General features: G+C 44.1%; 1 protein-coding gene across 10 annotated transcripts in view; it reads right to left on the reverse strand.

Annotated features, from left to right (window-relative positions):
• Positions 1–23,755, reverse strand: part of kcnma1a (potassium large conductance calcium-activated channel, subfamily M, alpha member 1a) — a 953,094-nt gene that overhangs the window by 260,458 nt on the left and 668,881 nt on the right. For all 10 annotated transcript variants that reach the window (XM_072282727.1, XM_072282725.1, XM_072282726.1 and 7 more), the window contains 3 exons: positions 19,743–19,853; positions 3,242–3,347; positions 1,296–1,378 (listed from right to left, as the gene is read on the reverse strand). In XM_072282727.1, coding sequence (XP_072138828.1) covers positions 1,296–1,378; positions 3,242–3,347; positions 19,743–19,853 — 300 coding nt within the window. The remainder of the gene's footprint in view (positions 1–1,295; positions 1,379–3,241; positions 3,348–19,742; positions 19,854–23,755) is intronic.

Here is a 23,755-nt window from a genome sequence, read left to right on the forward strand (position 1 = left end):
ACTGCAAGTCTGTGTCTTTGCTGTTGCTTTCTGCATGCTTGAATGCTCTGTGGTGGGTGCTGATGCTTCTTTTTTGCTGGTGGGGGGAGGGGGGATCATTGCTTGCTTCTGCTCACATGGGGGAGAGGGGAAAGCTGGGGGGACTTTGGGGTTCTAACATTTAACTGTCATTTATTCTTTGGGGCACTCCTCTGTTTTCGTGCTTGGTTGAGAAGAAAAAGCATTTCAGGATGTATATTGTATACATTTCTCTGGCATTAAATGTACCTTTGAAACCATTGGTAATATTTTAATGTACTGCACTGTATTTGCCATCAAACAAGTAATTTTACAACGCATGTCAGTGATAATAAACCTGATTCTGATGTTAGCAGAGATGTGTCACAGTTGAGGAGGAATCACAAAAAAAGCTCTTTGGAACCACCGAATCCTTAAGACCATAACGTACAGGAGCAGAATTAGGCCACTCTGCCCATCATGTCGGATACTGACCATTTTATTTTATATTAATTAGCGACACAGTGTGGAATAGGCCCTTCCAGCACTTTGAGCCTTGCCTTGAAGCACCCACAAATCCGATTAACCCTAACCTAATCACGGGACAATTTACAATGACCGATTACCCTACCCACTACGTCATGGGACTGTGGGAGGAAACTCCCACAGAAAAAACCCGAGGTAGACCCATGCATTCCACGGGGAGGATGTACAGACTCCTCACAGAGGATGCTAGGGTTGAACTCTGAATTCCACAGCAGCCCGAGCTGTAATAGCATCGCATTAACCACTATGCTACCATGGTGCCTGGTAGCATTTATTGCATTTCAATCCTAAATTGTTCCTGCTTTGTTTTTATTCAACCATTTTCTTATCATCTCTACCATGCACTCCCCGCCCCCCCAAACCAGTCCCCTGGTTTCACCACACAGCTACACACAAGGGGACAACCTACACAATCCCTTTATCCTACCAACCCACGTATCATTGGGAAGTGGGAGGAAGCTCAAGTGCCCGGAGAAACCCACAGTAATAGCACCTGCGGTAGGGATCGAACCTGGGTCTTCTGCATCATGAGGCAACGGCTCTACCAGCAATCCCATTGTGCTCCCTGAAAAGCCAACTGTTGAGAGTTCCTAGCGTCATCTATTTTACTTCAGGTTTACCACATCTGCTTGTGTTTCGCTTTTGCACAAATAAAGCCAATTTGCTCAGTCCCACCTGAACTCTCTCTGGGACCTCATTCAACTGGCCAGTCACTGTTCCCTCAGCAGCAAGTTTCCATCCTTCACCCTTACCTCATGATGTTCGAAGCATCTTCAGCATCAGGATCAGGACAGTACTTGTTGGCCAGAATTAAGCAAGCATCTGATGACTCTATCTGAGACACGGAAAGACATGAAAAGCCCGTGAAAGTCATGGATCATTGCGATATACACAAGCCACTACAATACACTGACTTCCACTGGATTGAGCTAAATCGGACTTAAATCTCAAAGTAGAACATTAAACCAAATTCTGCACAGAATCATAATCACGATTGTCAAGTTTTGATTGGAAGACAGAATACAAGGGAAAGCTGAAAGTAAAGTAAAATTACCCCGGTCAAATTACAATGAAAATTTGCATTAAGCAAAGAGTTGACCTCCTTCAGATTCTACTCAAAGTATCCATTTCATCCAGAGAGAATATTCTGATTTCACCATTTTGGGCTGGATCCAAATGCAGAACGAAAGGCATTTGGCACATACTGAGACAATAAGCTGGGAGCAATTAATGAGGCAAGTGGGTTTGAGGATGTGAGACAATAACTTGGAGAACGTAATGAGGTGGGGGACACATCAAAGACAATAGGCTTAGGTGAAGTAATGTGAGGACTGGTGTTGGGTCTGTAACGATAGGCAAGGGTGAGAGTGAGATAATGGACATGGGTCAAATAATGAGACAACAGACATGGGGCACGTAATGAGACAAACAATGTGGAAGTTGTAATTAAATAATCGATGTGGAGTATGTAAGGAAGTAATAGCGATGGGGCATGGAATGGGACAATAGACATAGGGTACGTAATGAGACAAGCAATGTGGAGCATGTAATGAAATAATCGATGTGGGATATGTAATGAAGCAACAGAAATGGGGCGTGTACACAATAGTCAATGGGCATACAAGACAATAGGCTTGTGGTATGTAACAAGATAATAACGTGGGACACATTACAAGCCCGCAGTGGTGGGATACATTACACAACAATAAATGTGGTCATGTAACAAGTAATGTAACAGAGTATAGCTTCACTATTGTCCATACCTAGAGTAACAATATTATTATTGGCAGTTGATGGCTGCCATGATTTTCACCCTGTTAGAGATTTTCCACTCGGCTTTGGTTCTGTTGGTGCTTGGTGTGACTTGTGTCTAATAATCCGGGGAGGAAAGAACATAATTCAAGCCATAAAAGGCCACAAGCTGCTGGATAACTTGAACCAGTTCACTATCTCTCTCATAAAGCAGCAAGCTTCAAATCTTAGAATACTGGGAAACAGTGCAGAAAGCAGGGGCTACAAGGAGAAGACTGACATACCAGCCATGGCACTCAGAACAGAAATCAATTGTGTCCTATCTCAGCCACATGAGCAGGAAATTCTTGTCAGAGCCCTTTAAAATGTAAAACTTATACATTACTTTCCATATCTGCTTATTTTATCTCCCTCATTCCAGACTTGCTATTCCTATTTGTATTGCTGTCTCTTCCCAGCAGAAAGATGGGAAATCTTGCACAGATAAAAAACACAGCGCAGGCCCTTCCGATAAACTGGCCATTATTAATGTCTCAGTGTGATCAGGTACACTTTTCAGGTATACTACTGAAAGGCCAGGCAGTTATCTCAAGCTGTGAAAGTAACTTAATTTTTTCACTAACCCACATCAGCTCAGTTGCAGCAGCCAATAGACAACCACAAGACATTCCTCTTCAGGTATAAAAAGACTGTTCCGTTGACATCAGTGGTGAATGGCTGAGCAATTGACTCTGGGTTGCATTTCACCACACCTTGTCTACTTTCCTTACAGTAAATGAGATGCAGCTTTCTAAATAAACCAGAGAGAAACCAAACCACCTCCACCCACGGCGACTGATAAATCTGAAACCAAGGGAGACTAGTTTGAGTTTATGCAAGCTTGCTATCCTGGCCGGGGTACCAAACACAGGAGAGCACAGAGGCAGGAAAAGGATACAGTCATTACCTTGACTCTGGCGAGATCATGTGGATTCAGAACAGAACCTTGGAAGAATTCCACCTGAGTGAAATGTCTTTTAAAAAGGGCTTCAAGCTCAAGGTTAGGGGAAATGCTGGGGAGAGATTAAAAAAGAATGTGAAACAGCGGTCAGCAATCTTTTCGTACACTATGCAAGATTTCAAACAAGAGAAATATAATGAAATTGTGTAATGGTTTGACACAAAATAACTTTTGCTTTATGCTACTACACATGGGACAATGTAGCCCAAGGTCACATCACAGATCTGAAGCCAGTTAAAAGCAAACAGAAGGAGTGAAAAGTTACCTTTTCCCGGAGCAACGTCTACTAATGTGACTGCATTGACCGAGACTCTGCTGGCATTTCTCTGATATGTTCATCACATGGGTTAAATGAAAATATGAAAAGTTTAAGGGGAACGTGAGAGGAAACTGCTTTACTCAGAAGGTTGTGAGAATCTGCAATGAACTGCCAGTGCAAGTGGTTCAAGCAAGCTCGATTTCAACATTTAAGAGAAGTTTGGATAGGGACATGGATAGTAGTGGTATGGAGGGCTATAGTCCCAGTGCAGGTCAATGGGAACAGGCAGTTTAAATGGTTTGGAATGGACTAGATGGACCAAAGGGCCTGTTTCTGTGCTCTGCCTTTCTATGACTCGATGACTGTGTGTGTCAACATTTTGCAGGGAGAAATATATCCTAGAATCTCTTTAGCGTTTGAGAGGTGCCAGATGCCAGCACCCTTCTGAGCAGCACTTTGCCACAAGGCGTGATGCAGGTACCAACTGGAGCTTGGTGGAGTTAGCTGCACACTGGCACAACCAGTAGAGCTGCTACCCCACAACTCCAGCAACGCCGATTCAATCCTGAACTTAGATGCTGTCTGTGTAGTGTTTGCATGTTCTCCCTTTCACCACATGGGTTTCCTCGAGGTGTTTTGGGTTCCTCCCCACCTCCCAAAAGCATGCAGATTAGAAGGACAGCTGGCTGCACTGTATTGCTCCTGGTGTGTAGAGGGTAGGGGGAGTTGATAGGAATGTCGAGAGATAGAGTAAAATGTGATGAGTGCAGCAGTAGTATAGATGGGTGCCTTGATGGTTAGCACAGATCTGATGGGCTAAAGGGCCTGTTTCCTTATTGTACAACTCAACAACCATAGATTGGTGGGGTGGGGAGGCAGTGTGATTGAGTGAGCCTGTATTGGAGACCTCATCTTGCACAGAATCGATGGATCATAAGGTCATGGAGGGGCCGCGCAGACCATCATACTGGTCACACTTTTTATTGGCTCGTTTTTTGCTGTTTGCACAATTTGTTCTTTTTTTTGTGTGTGTGTTGGGTGTTTGATGTTTTCCTTCAATGGGTTCCACGGTGTTTCTTTGTTTCTTGGCAGTCCGTAGGAAGCTGGTTGTATACTGCATACATATTTTGATAATAAATATACTTTGAATCTTTGAATATATCAATAATTCTCCATTCTCCTTACAAAACGAATGACAGCCATATGACCCATCAAATAGAATCAAATAGGGGACAGAGGAGATTCACCAGGGTGCTGCCTGATGGAGTGCTTCACTGACAGACAAGGTCATTTTCCCTGGATTACATGGGTTTAAGAGGGGACATGATTGAGGTATACGAAATTATGAGGAGCATGGAGAGGGTAGACTGCAGGAAACTTATCCCAAGTATAAGAGACAGATAAAATAGGGGACACAGATTAAGGGCAAGGGGTAAGAAAATTGGAGAGGACCTGATGGATACTAATTCCACCCAGACAGCGGAGAGTACCTGGAACACACATGAGAGAGGGTAGTGGAAACCAGACGTTGAGACCAGAGGTGCCTGGAACCTCTTTCCCAATCTGGGGTCCACGGACCCCTTGGTTAATGGTAGGGGTCCATGGCATAAAAGAAGCTGGGAACCCCTGGTCTAGATGAAACTAGAAGCATCTAGATAAGCATTTGAATTTCCAGACCCAAAAGGCTAACTACAGGGAGATGGGATTAGTATGAATGGGTGAACATTGGTCAGTAGGGGAAGAGGTGGGCCGAATAGCCTGTTATGACATTCTATCACTCTATCAGATGTTGTAACTGCCAGCGAAGGTAACAGTATCTCAGAATCGCCCATAAACACACATCCTCTCTTTCACCTGATCAGCCTATCATGTGACATTAACCTGCCCAGTGCCTGGAACCTCTTTCTCTCACGCCAATCGTCCCACCCCCACCTTCCTGTCCCAAATTATCCCAGTCACACCACTGTCTACACAATTCCACAAATAAGCACTCACCTCTCCCATGGTCCACTCTCCTCTCCTATCAGGTTCCTTCTTCTTCAGCCCTTTACCTTTTCCACCTATCAACTCCCAGCTTCTCACTTCATCCCTGCTCCCCTCCTCACCTGGTTTGACCTATCACCTTTCAGCTTGTCCTCCTCCCCCTTACCTTCTTTTCCCTTCCTTTCCAGTCCTGATGAAGGGTCTCAGCCCAAAACATCAACTATTTATTCATCTCCATGGGTATTGCTTAATCTGCTGATATCCCCCAGCATTTTATATGCGTTACCACAAATATGCACAATTGGTAGGTACACTGCTCACTTGAGCTGTGTTTAAGAAGCTAGCTGCTTTCCTATAGCAGAATGGACAGCTAATATTGTAAATAAGATTTGCTGTCTCATAACTCCAGTGACCTGAATTCATTTCTATCCCCTAATTGTGTGTGTGTGTGTGTGTGTGTGTGTGTGTGTGTGTGTGTGTGTGTGTGCTTTGCACTTTCTCCTGTGACCATTTTGGCTTACTCAGGGTGCTCCACCTCTTTCCACACCCCAAAGATATGTGTATTGGGAAGTCAGATGGGTAGACAGCTGCTGTGTAGGTGAGTGTTAGAATCAGAGGACAGTTAGTGGGAACGTGGGGAGAATAGGTTACGGGGAAGATCAGTTAGCAGTGGGATTGCTCTGTGAGCTGATATAACCTAAATGGGCCACGCAGTCAGAGTTGTAGATGTTCAATCTCATTCAGTACGATATAGAGCACTGCCAGAGATGCCATCAAAACATATGACAAATGTGTATGCATTTCCGTAGATGCTGCCTGACCTGCTGAGTTTCTCCAGCATTTTGTGCGATCTCATTGAAACCCACTGAATATTGGAAGGCCTGGACAGAGTGAATGTGAAGAGGAGATTTCTAATAGTGGGAGAGTCTATGACTAGAGGGCACAGCATCAAAATGGAAAGATGTCCCTTTACAACAGCGATGAGGAGGAATTTCTTTAGCCAGAAGATAGCAAATCTGTGGAATTTATTGCAATAAGTCATTGGGTATACTTAAATTAGGGGTTGATAGGCTCTTGATTAGTAAGAGCATCAAGGGTTACGGGAGATGTCAGGAGAATGGAGTTGTGAGGGAAAATAAATCAGACATGATCGAATGGTGGAGCAAACTCTATGGGCAGAATGGCCTAATTCTCCACTTATGTTTTATGGATTGGTCTGGCTCTATGAGACAGGGAGGTGGCCCACTGAACCTTGGAGGAGAATGTGACGGGTGAAGGGTGGAAAGTTGCTTAGGTGGATTTTGAAATAAAAGATTGTGTTCAGATGCCATGATCTCAAAACACTTGTCATTTGAATTCTAGCTGAGGCAGCACCATCCAGTGGCTGGATCACAAACTGCAGTGATGCACAAAGAATTTCAGTGACAGCAGAATACATCAGTAAATCCTGGGCCAGGCCCTGAAAGGCTCATTCAATGTGCAAAGTCCTTTCTGAAAATATACAGTAAAATTTATTTTATTCTGTAAGCCTAAAAAGGATAGGACTTATCCCATGATAATCCCAGTGGAATAAAGGAAATTACAGTGGTATGAGAGAGGAACTGGCCAAAGTTGACTGGAAAGGGGCACTGGCGGGAAAGATGGCAGAGCAGCAGTGGCTGGAGTTTATGCGAGAAATGAGGAAGGTGCAAGACAGGTATATTCCAAAAAAGAAGAAATTTTCGAGTGAAAAAAGGATGCAACCGTGGTTGACGAGAGAAGTCAAAGCCAAAGTTAAAGCAAAGGACAGGGCATACAAGGAAGCAAAAATTAGTGGGAAAACAGAGGATTGGGAAGTTTTTAAAACCTTACAAAAGGAAACCAAGAAGGTCATTAAGAGAGAAAAGATTAACTATGAAAGGAAACTAGCAAATAATATCAAAGAGGATACTAAAAGCTTTTTCAAGTATATAAAGAGTAAAAGACAGGTGAGAGTAGATATAGGACCAATAGAAAATGATACTGGAGAAATTGTAATGGGAGATGAGGAGATGGCAGAGGAACTGAACAAATATTTTGTATCAGTCTTCACTGAGGAAGACAGCAGGATACCGGACACTCAAGGGTGGCAGGGAAGAGAAGTGTGCGCAGTCACAATTACGACAGAGAAAGTACTCAGGAAGGCTAAAGGTCGATAAATCTCCTGGACCAGATGGAATGCACCCTCGTGTTCTGACGGAAGTAGCTGTGGAGATTGCGGAGGCATTAGCGATGATCTTTCAAAAGTCCATAGATTCTGGCATGGTTCCGGAAGACTGGAAGATTGCAAATGTCACTCCGCTATTTAAGAAGGGGGCAAGGAAGCAAAAAGGAAATTATAGACCTGTTAGCTTGAAGTCGGAGGTTGGGAAGTTGTTGGAGTCGATTGTCAAGGATGAGGTTACAGAGTACCTGGAGGCATATGACAAGATAGGCAGAACGCAGCATGGATTCCTTAAAGGAAAATCCTGCCTGACAAACCTATTACAATTTTTTGAGGAAATTACCAGTAGGCTAGACAAGAGAGATGCAGTGGATGTTGTATATTTGGATTTTCAGAAGGCCTTTGACAAGGTGCCACACATGAGGCTATTTAACAAGATAAGAGCCAATGGAATTACAGGAAAGTTACATACGTGGATAGAGCGTTGGCTGATTGGCAGGAAACAGAGAGTGGGAATAAAGGGATCCTATTCTGGTTGGCTGCCGGTTACCAGTGGTGTTCCACAGGGATCAATGTTGGGGCCGCTTCTTTTTACATTGTACATCAACGATTTGGATTATGGAATAGATGGCTTTGTGGCTAAGTTTGCTGACAATACGAAGATAGGTGGAGGGGCCGGTAGTGCTGAGGAAATGGAGAGTCTGCAGAGAGACTTGGATAGATTGGAAGAATGGGCAGAGAAGTGGCAAATGAAGTACCGTGTTGGAAAGTGTATGGTTATGCACTTTGGCAGAAAAAATAAACGGGCAGACTATTATTTAAATGGGGAAAGAATTCAAAGTTCTGAGATGCAACGGGACTTGGGAGTCCTCGTACAGGATTCCCTTAAAGTTAACCTCCAGGTTGAGTCAGTAGTGAAGAAGGCGAATGCAATGTTGGCATTCATTTCTAGAGGAATAGAGTATAGGAGCAGGGATGTGATGTTGAGGCTCTATAAGGCGCTGGTGAGACCTCACTTGGAGTACTGTGGGCAGTTTTGGTCTCCTTATTTAAGAAAGGATGTGCTGACGTTGGAGAGGGTATAGAGAAGATTCACTAGAATGATTCCGGGAATGAGAGGGTTAACATATGAGAAACGTTTGTCCGCTCTTGGACTGTATTCCTTGGAGTTTAGAAGAATGAGGGGAGACCTCATAGAAACATTTCGAATGTTAAAAGGCATGGACAGAGTGGATGTGGCAAAGTTGTTTCCCATGATGGGGGAGTCTAGTACGAGAGGGCATGACTTCAGGATTGAAGGGTGCCCTTTCAGAACAGAAATGCGAAGAAATTTTTTTAGTCAGAGGGTGGTGAATCTATGGAATTTGTTGCCACGGGCAGCAGTGGAGGCCAAGTCATTGGGTGTATTTAAGGCAGAGATTGATAGGTATCTGAGTAGCCAGGGCATCAAAGGTTATGGTGAGAAGGCGGGGCAGTGGGACTAAATAGGATAAAATGGATCAGCTCATGATAAAATGGCGGAGCAGACTTGATGGGCCGAATGGCCTACTTCTGCTCCTTTGTCTTATGGTCTTATGACACAACTTTGGAATTGTGTTGGTGTTCTGTTCACAAGAAGCTTCCTGTGGAAAAACTAAAACTTTGGATCTACTCCTGGGAATACTATTTCTGTCAGTCTGCTTCCAGGATGACACTGATTCTGCTTGTTCTATAGCCACATTTTTCCCAAGCACTGAATGGAATCATGATCCCAATTAGCCAATACGGATATGCGACTACATTCAGCCATTGCCTGAGGATTAGATACACGTTCAATGAAACTATAATTTTGGCACTTAGGAGGAGGAGAACTGACTTTAGTGAGACAGCGAGCTAAAATTAATGCACTGAATGGGATCACATACAATTGAAGACTGCAGCTGCAGGCAATAATTCAAATTATTGCTGCTGTCAATATCACTCCTAATTACAAAGCTCAACTATTCAGCACTATCTCCAGAACAAGTTGTGCTTGTAAAGATTCTTTATTCCAGAGACATTGCCATAAGGGCTTGCAACATGGAAACAGGTCATTCTGTTCACTGTATCCATTTCAAAGATCCCACCCACCCCAGGCATTCCCTCTTCACCCCTCTCTCCCACTGGGCAGGAGATATAAATGCCTGAAAGCACATGCCACCAGGCTCAAGGATAGCTTCTGCCCAGCTCTACTTAGCCTCTTGAATAAGTTGGACTCTTTGGTCTCACAATCTGTCTCATTACGATCTTGTCCTTCATTGTTTACCTGCAGTGCATTGCACCGAGCTGCACTGTCCAGCAACCCCTGGTTTAGCCCTAGCCTAATTACAACGACCAGTAAGCCTGGCAACCAGTAGGTCTTTGGACTGTGGGAGGAAATTGGAGCATCCAGGGGAAACCCACATGGCTATAGGGAGCGACGGGAACTGAACCGGGGTCACTGGTACTATAAAGCATTGTGCTAACAATTACACTACCAGGCCACCCATAGTGGTTTATACTGCATTGTTAATGTTTTCACTTATTCTCTTACACACTGTGTAAAGATCTAATCTATATAAACAGCATACAGGACAAGTTTTTCACTCTATCTTGGTACATGTTACAATAAACTTCAAAGTTCAAAGCCAATACCAATACGAACCACCTGTTTACTCTAATCCTATGCCAATGTTGTGTTATGTTCCCACTTTCTCATCATCCCAACACCCTCCCCCAGGTTTTGCGCCTCACCTACACACCAGGTACGATTTACAGTGGTCAATTAATGACCCACATACTTTTGGGGTGTGGAAGGAAATGGAGCTCTTGGGAGTAAACAACATGGATTCATTGGGAGAATAGGCAAACAGACAATGTCAGAGGTCAGGATTGAACCGAGGTTGCTGGAGATGTGAAACAGCAGACCTACAAGCTGATGCACAGTGCCACCCCAATGATGTCCCAATCAATTGACCTGGACCATGAGGTTCCCAATCTTTTTTTATGCTATGGACCAATATCATTAATCAAGCAGTCTGTGGACCCCTGGTTGCAAACCCCTGGCCTACACGAGGTTTGATATTGGGCCTCTTAAAGAGGAATAATTGCATCGGCAACTGAAAGTTGGGTCAAATATGGAAGTTTCAAGACATCATGGGAAGACTAGAAGATGGACTTCCCATTCATGGGTCAATCCACTAGGGCAGGGATGGATGTAAATGCCACAGCCAAGAAAGTGCAATCATGCCTTTACTTCCTCAGGAGGTTGAGGAAATTTGGCACGTTCTCCTTTCACCCTCATCAATTTTTATAGCTGGGCCACCTGGATACATCACGGCTTTGTTTGACAACTGCTCAAACCAAGGCCGCAAGAAACTACAGAATGTGATGGACACACTTTGCACTCCAGGCTTCTCTTCTCATTGACTCAGTAAAGCAGCCAACATAATCAAAGACTCCACCATCCCAGATGATGTCTGTTCTCCCCTGTCTCACTGGGCAGAAGATGCAAAAACCTGAAAGGATGCACCACCCGACTCCAGAACAATTTCTATCCTACTGTTATAAGGCGACTGAGCGGTTCCTTTATACAATAAGATAGTTAGAGGAGTTGACATGAGATTCTGTGGATGCGATAGAGTCACTTGGATGGTATGTTGCCTCCCAGGTGTCAGTGTCAAGGATAAAAGTGAACATTCATGAAGCTTGGTACATATTGGCACCCATGACATGGGTAGGAAAAACAAAGGGGTCTTGAAGTGAGAATTTAGGAAGCTAGGTAGAAAGCTGAAAAGCAGGACCTCCTAGGTAGTAATCACTGGATTGCTGCCTGTGCCACGTACCAGTGAGGATAAGAATAGGATGATTTGTCAGATGAATACGTGGCTGAGGAACTGATGCAGGGAGCAGGGTTTCAGATTTCTGGATCATATGACTTGCACAAAAGGGTTGGGTTACACCTGAACCTGAGGGTGACTAATATCCTTGATGGAAGGCTTTCTTGGACTGTTGGGGAGGGTTTAAACTAATTTGAAAGGGGAATGGGAAACTGACTGATAGGGCTGAGGATGGGGCAGTTGGTTTCCAAGCAGAGGTAGTGTGTAGTGGGTCTGTCAGGATGATCGGGCAAAATTGCAGTCAATGGAATGAGTTACAGTGTAGGAGATGGACAAAATCAAAACGGGTGCTGAATACAGGACTGAAAGTGTTATATTTGAAAGCATGCAGTATACAAAATAAGGTAGATTATCTTGTAGCACAGTTAGAGATTGACAAGTATGACATTCTGGGCTATCTGAGCTATGGCTGAAAGAAGATTACTGCTGGGAGCTTAACATCCAAGGATACAAATTGTATTGAAAGGACAGGCAGGTAGGCAGAGGGGGTGGCATGGCTCTTTTAATAAAAAATGAAGTCAAATCCTTAGAAAGAGGTAACATAGGACTGGAAGATGTAGAATCCTTGTGGGTAGAATTAAGGAACTGCACTGATAAAAAGACCCTCATGGGAGGTACATACAGGCCTCCAAACCATAGTCAGGATGTGAGCTGCAAATTACGATGGGAGATAGAAAATACATGTCAACTGATAATCATGGGGGATTTCAACATGCAGGTGGATAGGAAAAACCAGATTGGTGCTGATATTGGATCCCAAGAGAGAATTTGTAGAATACATACAAGATAGCTTTTTAGAATGGCTTGTGATTGAGCCCACTAGGAGATCAGCTGTTCTGGATTGGGTGTTGTGCAATGAACCAGAATTAGTGATCTTAAGGTCAAGGAACCTTCAGAAGGGAGTGATCATAATATGATAGAATTCACCCTGCAATTTGAGAGGGAGAAGCTACAGTCAAATATATCAGTATAAAAGTGGAGTAAAGGGAATTACAGAGGCATGAGAGAGGAGCTGGCCTTTGGAAGGAGACACTAGAAGGGATGATGGAAGAGAAGCAATTGCTGGAGTTTTGGAAGCAATTCAAAAGGCACAGGATATATTACAAGGAAGAAGTATTCTAAAGGCAGGATGATGCAACCATGGTTGACATGGAAAGTCAAAGTCAACATAAAAGCAAACAAGAGGGCATATAATAAAGCAAAAATTAGTGGAGAAATAGAGGATTGGAAGATTTTAAAATCCAACAGAAGGCAACTTAAAAGTCATTAAAAGAGAAGAGATGGAATAAGAGGTAAGCTAGCCAAACATATTAAAGAGGAAGCAAAACATTTTTGTGATAGATAAAGAGAAATGAAGAGGTGAGATTAGATATTGGACCACTTCAGAATGACGCTAGAGAGATAGTAATGGAGGACAAGGAAATGGCCAATGAACTGAATAAGTATTTTGCCTCAGTCTTCACTGAGGAGGATACTAGCAGTATGCTGGCTGTTTGAGAGTGTTAAGGGGCAGAAGTGAATGCAGTTGCAATTACTCGGGAAGCTGAAAGTTCTGAAGGTAGATTAGTCACCTGGACCAGATGGACTACACACCAGGGTTCTAAGAAAGATGGTTGAAGGCATTAGTAATTATCTTTCAAGACTGAATAATTTCTGACATGGTTCTGAAGGACTGGAAAAATTGCAAACGTCACTCCACACAGGGAGAGAGGCAGAAGAAAAGAAAGAATAGTCCAGCTAATCTGACTTCAGTGGTTGGGAAGATGTTGGAGTTGATTGTTATGGATGAGGTCTCAGGGTACTTGGAGGCACATGATCAAATAGGCTGAAGTCAGCATGGTTTCCGTAAGGGAAAATCTTGCCTGATACAAACTATTGGAATTCTTTGAAGAAATAGTAAGCAGGATAGACAAAGAAGAATTGGTTGATGTTGTGTACTTGGATTTCCAGAAGGCCTTTGACAAGGTGCCACACATGAAGCTGTCTAACAAGTTAAGAGCCCATGATATTACAGGAAACGTACTAGCATGGTTAGAGCATTGGCTGATTGGCAGGAGGCAAAGAGTGGGAATAAAGGGAGCTTTTTGTGGTTGGCTCCCAGTGATTAGTGGTGTTCCACAGAGGTCTGTGCTGGGACCCCTTCTTTTACAGTAAATATTAGTGATTTGGATGATGGAAATTGATAGCTTTTTGGCCAAGATTGCAGACGATATGAAGATAGGTGGAGGAGCAGATAGTGTTGAGGAAGCAGGGAGGCTACAGCAGGAGTCAGGAGAATGGACAAAGAAATGGTAGATGGAATACGGTGTTCAGAAGTGTACATCATGCAGGTTGGTAGAAGAAATAAAAGTATTGACTATTTTCTAAATGAATAGAAAATTCAAAAATCTGAGGTGCATAGGGACTTGGGAGTCCTCGTGTAGAATTCCCTAAGGGTTACTTTGCAGGGTGAACCAGTGGAGAGCAAGATAAATGCAATGTTAGCATTAATTTTGAATGGACTAGAATATAAAAGCAAAGATGTAATGTTGAGGTTTTATAAGGCACTTGGAGTATAGTGTGCAGTTCTGGGCTCCTTATCTAAGAAAGGATGTGCTGACATTGGGGAGAGTTTAGAGGAGCTTCACAAGAATGATTCCAAGAATGAAAGGGTTACCATATGAGGACCAATTGATGGCTCAGGGCCTGTAGTCACTTGAATTTAGAAGAATGAGGAGGAATCACATTGAAACCTATCAAATGTTGAAAGGCTTTGACAGATGGTGGGGGGAGTCTAGGACCAGAGGGCACAGCCTCTGAATAGAGGGTCGTCCATTTAAACTGGAGATAAGGAGGTATTTCTTTATTCAGAGAGTTGTGAATCTGTGTAATTCCTTGTCATAGGTGGGTGTGGAGGCAAAATCACTGGGCATATTTAAGACAGAGGTTGATAAGTTCTTGATTAGTCAGGGCAAGAAGGATTACAGGGAGATGGGAGCTGAGAGGGAAACAGATTAGCCATGATGATATGTCAGAACAGACCCAAATGGGCCAAATGTCCAAATTCTGCTCCTCTGTCGTATGGTTTTAAGATGGACTCTTGACCTCACAATCTATCTCTGTTTCGCCTTGAACCCTATTGTTTCTGTAACTTTATACTTTATTCTGTATTTCTTTTTCCCCTTTGTACTACCTCAATACTTTAGAACAGAGATGAGGAGGAATTTCTTCAGCAAGAGAGTGGTGAATCTGTGGAATTCATTGCCACAGACAGCTGCAGAGGCCAAGTTACTGGGTATAGTTAAAGTGGAGGCTGATAGGTTCTTGATTAGTAAGGGCATCAAAAGTTACGGTGAGAAGGCAGGAGAATGATATTGAGAGGAAACATAAAATCAGCCATGATGGAATGGCAGAGCAGACTCTCTAGGCTGAATGGCCTAATTTTGCTCCTATGTCTTCTGCAGTTGCAATGAAATAATCAGTACCTAGCTACATGTGACAATAATGGGGTAGCCTGGAAGCACAGTCGTTAGCACAATGCTTTACAGTACCGGGTTTAATTCCCGCTGCTGCTTGTAAGGAGTTTGTCTGTTCTCCCTGTGACCACATGGGTTTGCTCTAGGTTCTCCAGTTTCCTCCGACAGCCCAAAGACATACCGGTTGGCAGGTCGATTGGTCATTGTGAATTGTCCTGTTAAGATTAAATCAGGGAGTTGCTGGGCAGCGTGGCTCGAAGGGCCAGAAGGGCCAAACCCGCACTGTATCCCAATAAATAAATAAAATTTAAGTCCTCATGGAACAGGCAGCACAAACCCAAATGGCTAGTGTGGAGGTGCAGAATTGAGAGAATGAGTTCCTCAGGGCTATTAGCTCTTTGGATATAGCACACATTCAGGCCTCCTTCACCAATCACAGGCACTGGAAGAGAGTCTATGATTACAAATTTGAGGAATGATGTTAAATTAACAGTGACTCAGTGGCTAAGCACCTTTCATTGTCCAGTCCAATCAGCAGTCGGTGCAGAGGGAGTTTATTTGACTGAGGCAGCCGTACTGGTACAAATGGCCATTTGGCCCCTGGTCTCTGATCGGGATTTTAGTCAGATTACCGTCCAGGATTCCAGTGAAAGGCTGACTCTCGCTTTGCACATTAGATTTTTGCCAGCATTTACTGCCTGTAGCATTGAAGCTCCGGGCTGCCAATGTCTAACCTGTTTCATGGCAACGTACTGGGATAAATAATCTGAGGATCAGAATGAGGAAATCCCCCAACATTTTACTGATGGGAATGGTCTTGGGAAACCATGGTAACAACTTCTTATCTACCAAAGACGAGAGAGTTTGAGAGTGATGATATACTCTGTTGCCATGAGAGTGAGAGTAACTTACAAAGATGCTGCCAAGACTTGAGAACCTGAGTTATAGGGTAAGGTTGAATTGATTATGATTAAAGTCTGTCACGAGCCTTGTGGCCCATCAGGCCGGTGTCATGCCAGTTTCCATGGCGTGAAGCAACTGAGAGTACAAGATTCCCCCCTACCCTGATAGGACGCCAATCTATCGCGAGGTTAACCCCCAGCATTTTTGCCAGTACCCATTCTCAGCTGGGTAGACTGGAGCAGTGTGTGGTTAAGTGCCTTGCTCAAGGACACACGATACCTTGGCCGAGGCTCAAACCCACGATCTTCAGATCACTAGTCCAATGCCCTAACCACTTGGCCACGCACCACACTAAGGTTGAATAGGTCAGCACTTTATTCCCTGGAGTACAGGAGAATGTGGGGGCATGTGATAGAAGTATACAAAATTATAAGGCATATAAATAGGCTAAATGTAACCAGGTATTTTTTTTCCCCCATTGAAGTTGGGTGAGACTTGAACTACTGCAGAGGTCAGAAGTTAAGGGTGAAAAATGAAACATTAAACGGGAACCTGAAGGGGAACTTCTTCACTCAGAGGGTGGTGAGAGTGCGGAATGAGCTGCCAGTGTAAGTGGTGAATGAGGGTTTGATTTCAACATGTAAAAGAAATTTGAATAGGCAGACGGATGAGAGACAGAAGGAGGGCTATGGTGTAGGTGTGGGTCGATGGGATGAGGCATAATAATAGTTCGGCATGGACTAGATGGACTAAAGGGCCTGTTTCTGTGCTGGTGTGCTGTATGAATCTGGTCGGGAGAGTGCACTTCAGGAAGGGAAAGAAAGACATGGTGGCTCCAGCTGTACTGATTGTGCATTTGTATGTGCAACATGGACAAGACTTTAGGACCTCATTGTAATTGGATTATTATTGTCACATGTACTGAAGTACAATGGAAGAACTTTGTTTTGCATGTCATCCATACAGATCATTTCATCACATCAGCACAAGCAATAGCAGCGATAACACGGGACTACATGGGTTGTGGCAGGAGGTCTTCCCAGAAAGATACACATTCCCATTGGAATATTTCTTAAAGCAGGCGAACAGGCCCTTCAGCCCTAGGTGTCTGTGCTGACCATTAAGCACTAACTTACAATAATCCTGTTTCATTTTTCCGATATTTCTGTTACTGTGGCCAAACCACATGTCCTTGGGGTGCGGAGGAAACCAGAGACCTGGGTTTAACCCACACACGGTCACAGGGAGATACAAGGTGCTGGAATCTGGAGCAACAAGCAATCTGCTGAAGGAATTCAGTAGGATGAGCTTCATCCACAGGAAGAAAGGAACTGTCGACATTTCAGGTCGGAGCCTTCATTAGAATCAATCACAGGGAGAACGTGCAAACTCCACACAGTCAGCACTGAACCTGGATTACTGGGGAACTGAGGCGGCCACTCTACTAGCTGCATCAGTGTACTGGCCTCTGTTGTTCCTCCGCTCCGAGCCAATCCCAGAGCACTTCCACAGTCGTGGCTCTGAGGTATCTGGGTTCAAGTCCTGACCTCGAACACTGTCTGTGTGGAGTTTGTATGTTCTCATGGTGACAGCGTGGGGGTTTCTCCCGAGTGCTCTGGTTTCCTCCCACATCCCAGAGACGTGCAGGTTGGTATATGAACTGCCCACTGAAATTGCCCCAAGTAAGAAGGTGAGAGGGAGAGACTCTGTCAGGAAGGGTGGTGTTGGTGGGAAGTGACAAGAATGACCTGAGTTAGATTAGATCTAATATAATCAGCCTCAATATGATTTTGCACTTTATTGTTTACCTGTACAGCACACTTTCAGTAGCTTTTACATTTTATTCTGCATTGTTACTGTTCTACCTTATTCTAGTTCAATGCGCTGTGTAATCATCTTATCTGTACGAACAGGACAAAATACAAGCTTTTCATTGTATCTTGGTCCATGCGACAATAGCAAAACAATAATAAATAATGAAAATAGCTGGCAGTCAGCACAGACCTAATCGGCTGAAGGGCCTGTTTCTGTGCTCTAGGACTCGATATTGACTGACTCTCCAACCAGAGCTAAATGGGCAATCCGGTTTTTTATTGGTCACCTTGTATCTGTAAATGTTGGGCAAGAAAAGTCCTTATTTTCAGAAAAGGGGTCTCTATGGGTCAGAAGTTTCTAAGTGAGCTGCAGAGAGGCTGCTCTGCTCTCCTGGATTTAGGATGCTCTCCATCCCTCTCTTCTATATTTAAACTCACACATTTTACAGGCTGCATCACTGTCTGGTATGGAGGGCTTACTGCACAGAAGCTGTAGAAGGTTGTAAATCTAGTCAGCTCCATCTTGGGTTCTAGCCTACAAAGTACCCAGGACATCTTTAGGGAGCGGTGTCTCAGAAAGGCAGCGTCCATTATTAAGGACCTCCAGCACCCAGGGCATGCCCTTTTCTCACTGTTACCATCAGGTAGGAGGTACAGAAGCCTGAAGGTACACACTCAGTGATACAGGAACAGCTTCTTCTTCTCTGCTATCCGATTCCTACATGGACATTGAAGCTTTGGACACTAGCTCACTTTATTTAATATACAGTATTTCTGTTTTTGCACATTTAAAAAATCTATTCAATATACGTAATTGATTTACTTGTTTACTTATGATTATATTTTATTTTTTTTCTCTCTCTGCTAGATTATGTATTGCATTGAACTGCTGCTGCTAAGTTAACAAATTTCACGTCACATGCCAGTGATAATAAACCTGATTCTGATTCTGAAATGTTTGACGTACAGATGGATCTTAGGGCTCAAGTGTATAGGTCCCTGGAAGTATCCATGCAAGTTGACGGAGCGGCAAAGAAGGCACGAAGGCACACGGCATGATTGCCTTCATTGGTTGAGGCACCTAGTTCAAGATTCAGGAAGCTACGTTGCAGCTTTATAAATCTGTGATCAGGTCGCATGTGAGGTAGCCCATTCCATTCAGGTCATCCCCACTAGAGGGAAGATCTGGAGGCTTGGAGTGGGTTGTGAAGAAGTTTACCAGGAAGCTGCCTGGATGAGAGAGCAGGAGCTCCAGGGAGAGGTTGAACAAACTTGGGTTATTTTTTTCTGGAGCAGCGAAGGCTGAAGGGAGACCTGTTGGAGGCTTTTGAAATGATGAGGGGCAAAGATAGAGGAGACCGTCAGCATCTTTATTCCAGGGTCAAAGTGCCTAATACAAGAGGGCATGCATTTCAAGCGAGAGGGGGAAAATTAAAGGGGGGTACATGCAGCAGGAGTTTTTACACTGACAGTGGTGGGTGTGTAGAATTCTTTGTCGGTAGCCGGATATGATAGAGGCATTTAAGAGACTCTTAACAGCATGTAAACGTACAGAGAATGGAGATATATGAACATTGTATCGGCAGAATGTAATTAAGGATCATTAATTAGTCTGACCTAACGTGAGGGCCAAAGGGCCTGTTTCTGGGCTGTACACTTTATGTTCTAAATCTGTCCTCCGGATGAGGAAAAATCAGGCAATGTTTTGGTCTGTGGAAACACAGAGCCATTTAGCTCCTTAACTCCATCAATCACTAGGACCATGGCTGATCCTGGCCCTAATTCAAATATCTGCGTTGTTTCCATAACCTTTTTTAAACCATTGATTAACAAAAATCATTCCACCTCAGAAACAGTATTAACAATGGACCTGGCACCGACTGCTGTTTGCGGAAGAGAGTTCCAAGTTTCTAGTGCACGTTGGTATTCAGATGTAAATCAGAGCCGTTACTTACTTGTGCAGAAAGACAATTTCTACATTCACATCATCCCTGTCTTTGTGCAAGAAGTCTTTTAGAAAGTTGGACACACTCTCCAGGGTGATGTGCCCACACACCACTATGTGCCTGTTGGAATGAAAAGCAGATCAGGTCAACACTTGACACTGCAGCTAAGGTCAAAATATTTGTTCATTCTTATTAAAGCACCTACTGTTGAGGAAACAAAATGGTGTTCTGACAGAGGGGGAGGGACATCTGTGAGAGAAGAAGCAGAGAAAACACAAAATTGCAACACACAAAAGGAAGTGAATGCAAATTTACCTCATAATTCAAATTGGCCGCATTCACTTTTCTCTTGGACAGGCCAACATGTGGTCAAAGATTCAGATTAATTTACTTATTAGACATACGTCGAAACATACAGTGAAATGCATTGTGTTAACCTAAGGATGTGCTGGGGTCAGCCTGCAAGTGTCACTACACATTCCGGCGCCAATATAGCATGCTCACCATGTTCAGCAGGACAACATAAGCAACAGCAACAACAATACGACTGCAAAGCAAGCCCATTTCCCATCCTCACACCCTTTTGCTCTCTCTCTCTCTCTCTCTCACACACACACACACACAATGGATGAGCCATTTCCAGGCTTCTGGCCACCAGTTCTTGGCAGACTCACAGATACCCAGCCTCCAACCTCCAGTCCCTGGCCCAGACAGGCAGAGTCGCGGATTCACAGAAAGGCAATAGAAATGGAAGCAAACAACCTCAAATCTACTTCAAATGTTGTTTTGAAAAAGCAATTCTTACCTCCTGCACATGCAGCTGGACATTGAAGGCCCTCATTCCGTAACCCCAATAGCTACTGGGACAACTGACACCAGAAATTAAAAGTCCATAGGCAAACTTGAATACTTGGAAACGTTATACCTTAAAGCTCATTTGGTGGCTTGGGCTCAATTCATAAGGGTGGGAACTCTGTGGATGGAATGAGACGGTGCTACAGCTGAGGGTCATTAACAGCAGGAGTTGGCCACTTGTCCCATCAAGTTTGCTCCAGCAGCAGATTGGTGATCTGATCTTGGTTTTGGCTCCACTTCTCCAATTCCTATCGTCCTCGGTTTCCCTGGAATTCCATCTCGTTCGGCCTTGAGTGCCAATTCTCAACTCTCCAGGGGGGAGAAACATTCTGCATTTCAATCTTGGCAGGTTAAGTCTTATTTCTTAAATGAAGCCCACGAGTTCCAGATTCCCTCATGAAGGGAAATATCTTCTCAGCTTCCATCCTGCTCAGCCCCTTCTTACACCAACAAGACACCCCTTCGAAACACCAGAGGGTATCAGCTCAAAGTACGGGATGTCTCCAGATTACAAACACCTCACTTACATTCAGACTGCATACGAGTGAGCACTGCGGACACCAGTGGAATGGATCTGCTGCACGATGAGGGTCTGCAGACATAACTTCGAGACCACATTTCCAATTTGTAAATCATTTGAGAACCTTGTTGTAACCAGGGGAGAATCTACACAGGAAACCTCAGCCAGTCCAGCATCCTCAAGATTTGGTATTGCCTGAGAAACAGATTTACTGGTCTATTGTACATTACTCCTACTACCACTACACTCAACTTCTGTCAATGCCTGTTATAGAACTGTATAACTTTATAACCGGCATTGATAGAAGCCAGCGTCTGTTTCCCAGGGCAGCAATGACTAATACCAGTGACTGAAAGTGTGTGGAGGAAGGTATTACTGGAGAAATGTCAGAGGTAGATTTGTTTTACACAGAGTGATGAGTGCATGGACCGCATTGTCAGGGGTGGTGGCAGAGGCTGATGCATTAGGGATATTTAAGAGACTCTTTAAGACTCTAGGTTACGGAGTTACTCCAGGTGCTGTGAATTCTATGACTGATCAGGCTGTGAGATTCTGACCCATTTACTTATAACATGAAAATAGGTAAGAAAGCATGCTGTGACAGGGATATCTGGCCACGTGCGAAGGGGATATCGGGATGAGAACGGGGACATCACGCTGTGTGTGATGGGGACATCGGGCCACGTGCGACGGGAACATCAAGCCCTGTGTGATGAGGATATCGGATATCTAGACAGTGCAGCACCATTTAGACAGGCCAGTGATCTAGCGAAAACTTATTGAATGGAGTAACAGAGGAAAATGCAAGATCAAGTTATTTCAGCTGAAGTAGTCTAAATGGAGAGAGGCTGCAAATGAGAAGATTATAGAGGGAACAAACAATTTTGGCAGTTCAAGCAGCATCTGTAGGGAAAAGAGATTGCTGATGTTTCGGGTCAAGACCCTACCTCAAGGCTGAATGTGGAGAGGAAGGACAGAGGGAGAGGTGAGACAGGGGCCAGAAGGTGACGAAGAACCAACAATAAATGACAGATAATAAGCAGGGAATAGCAGGATCTGGGAATTCTTTACGTGAAACAAGCAAAGTAGGAGTGCAGGAAGTAATGGAGAAGCCCAGCGGCAAATAGTCTTTTATGGTAAGGGGTTTAAAATACAGAACGTTGTTACTATGGCAACTCTACACCTGGATCCCAAGCACCATTATTTGAGAAAGGAAATAGTAGCATTGAAGGCAGTCTAGAAGAGATTTATCATGATCCAGAGATAAATGTCTGATAATAAAAGGCCGAATTATAGACCTGTATTATTTGGTATTTAGATGAAGGGAGATCATATTGAAACATCTAGGATCCAAAGGGGTTACAACACAGTAAATGTAGAAATGATTCTGCTTGTGGGAAAGTCTCAGACAGGGGGATACAATTGCAAGAAAAAGGGTCAGTCATTTTGAAATTGCTGCTCCAGGAAGGCAGTGAATCTTAGAATTCTAGGCCTCCGATGGATGCTGGCTCAACGGGGGTATCAAAAGAGGTGGTAGATTTTTTTTTTAAAGACTCAGGATTGAGGGTCATGGGAATTGGCACAGGAGTTGAGACCTGAGGCAGATCAATCATGATTGAATTGAATGGTGGGATAGGATTGAGGGGCTGAGTGGCCTACTCCTAACCCCCTGCATTACTCTCATGTTTGTGTACTGAAGGAGAGACTGCTCTCGACTCCAGCAGCTAAAGACAAGATGTGGAGTTAACAAGCCCACACTTACTTTCAGATTGCAGCCTGCAACTTGCGCTTCCTGCTACTATTGCCCTTGGGAAGTACGATCCAGGCCTTAACTTGCCTTGGTCAGACAAACTACAGCCACAGCCATGGCTTCTTACAGTCAGGCTAGGTAACCCAGCATCTGCAGATAAATCACAACAAGAGGTGGCTGTGTTGACCCATGATTTACCTCGGACTCTTGCTTTTAACCTGTAAACTGCTCAAGTGCTGCTTAGGCAACTGTCTGAACCACGCTGGAGATGAGTAATGGCACCGAAAGTTATGGAGAAGGTAGGCAACACACACGAAATGCTGGAGGAACTCAGCAAGTCGAGCAGCATCCATTCCTGATAAAAGCCAAGACCATTTAACAGGAGAGGAAGGGGGCCGAAGCTAGAATAAGAAGGTGGGGTGAGGGGAAGTATAAGCTGGCAGGTGATAAGGGAGACCACATGAAGGGGAAGGAGGGTGGGTGGGGGAGGGGGACGAAGTAAGAAGCTGGGAGCGGACAGGTGGAAGGAGTAAAGGCAGAAGAAGTTAATCTGTTAGGAGAGGGCAGTGAACTGTGGAAGAATGGAAAGGAGGAGGGGAACCAAATGGAGGTGGTGCGCAGGTGAGGAGAAGTGGAGGGGCGAGAGGGTAAGCAAAATGGAGAATAGAAAAAAAGAGAAGGATGGGGAGAAATTACTGGAAGTTGGAGAAATCAATGTTCATGCCATCAGGTTAGACAGGTCAGAGGAGCAACATTTTATATTCCATCTGAGTAGCCTCTAACCCTTAGAAGCTACTCAGAGGAATGCAAGGTGTTGCTCCTCCAAACCGAGCTTGGGCTCTTCATGGCAGCAGAGAAGGTTATGATTTTGTTGAAGTATCACCATTCTCAAGGGGC

This window comes from Mobula birostris, chromosome 18, assembly GCF_030028105.1.
Source record: "Mobula birostris isolate sMobBir1 chromosome 18, sMobBir1.hap1, whole genome shotgun sequence".
Classification (NCBI taxonomy): domain Eukaryota; kingdom Metazoa; phylum Chordata; class Chondrichthyes; order Myliobatiformes; family Myliobatidae; genus Mobula; species Mobula birostris.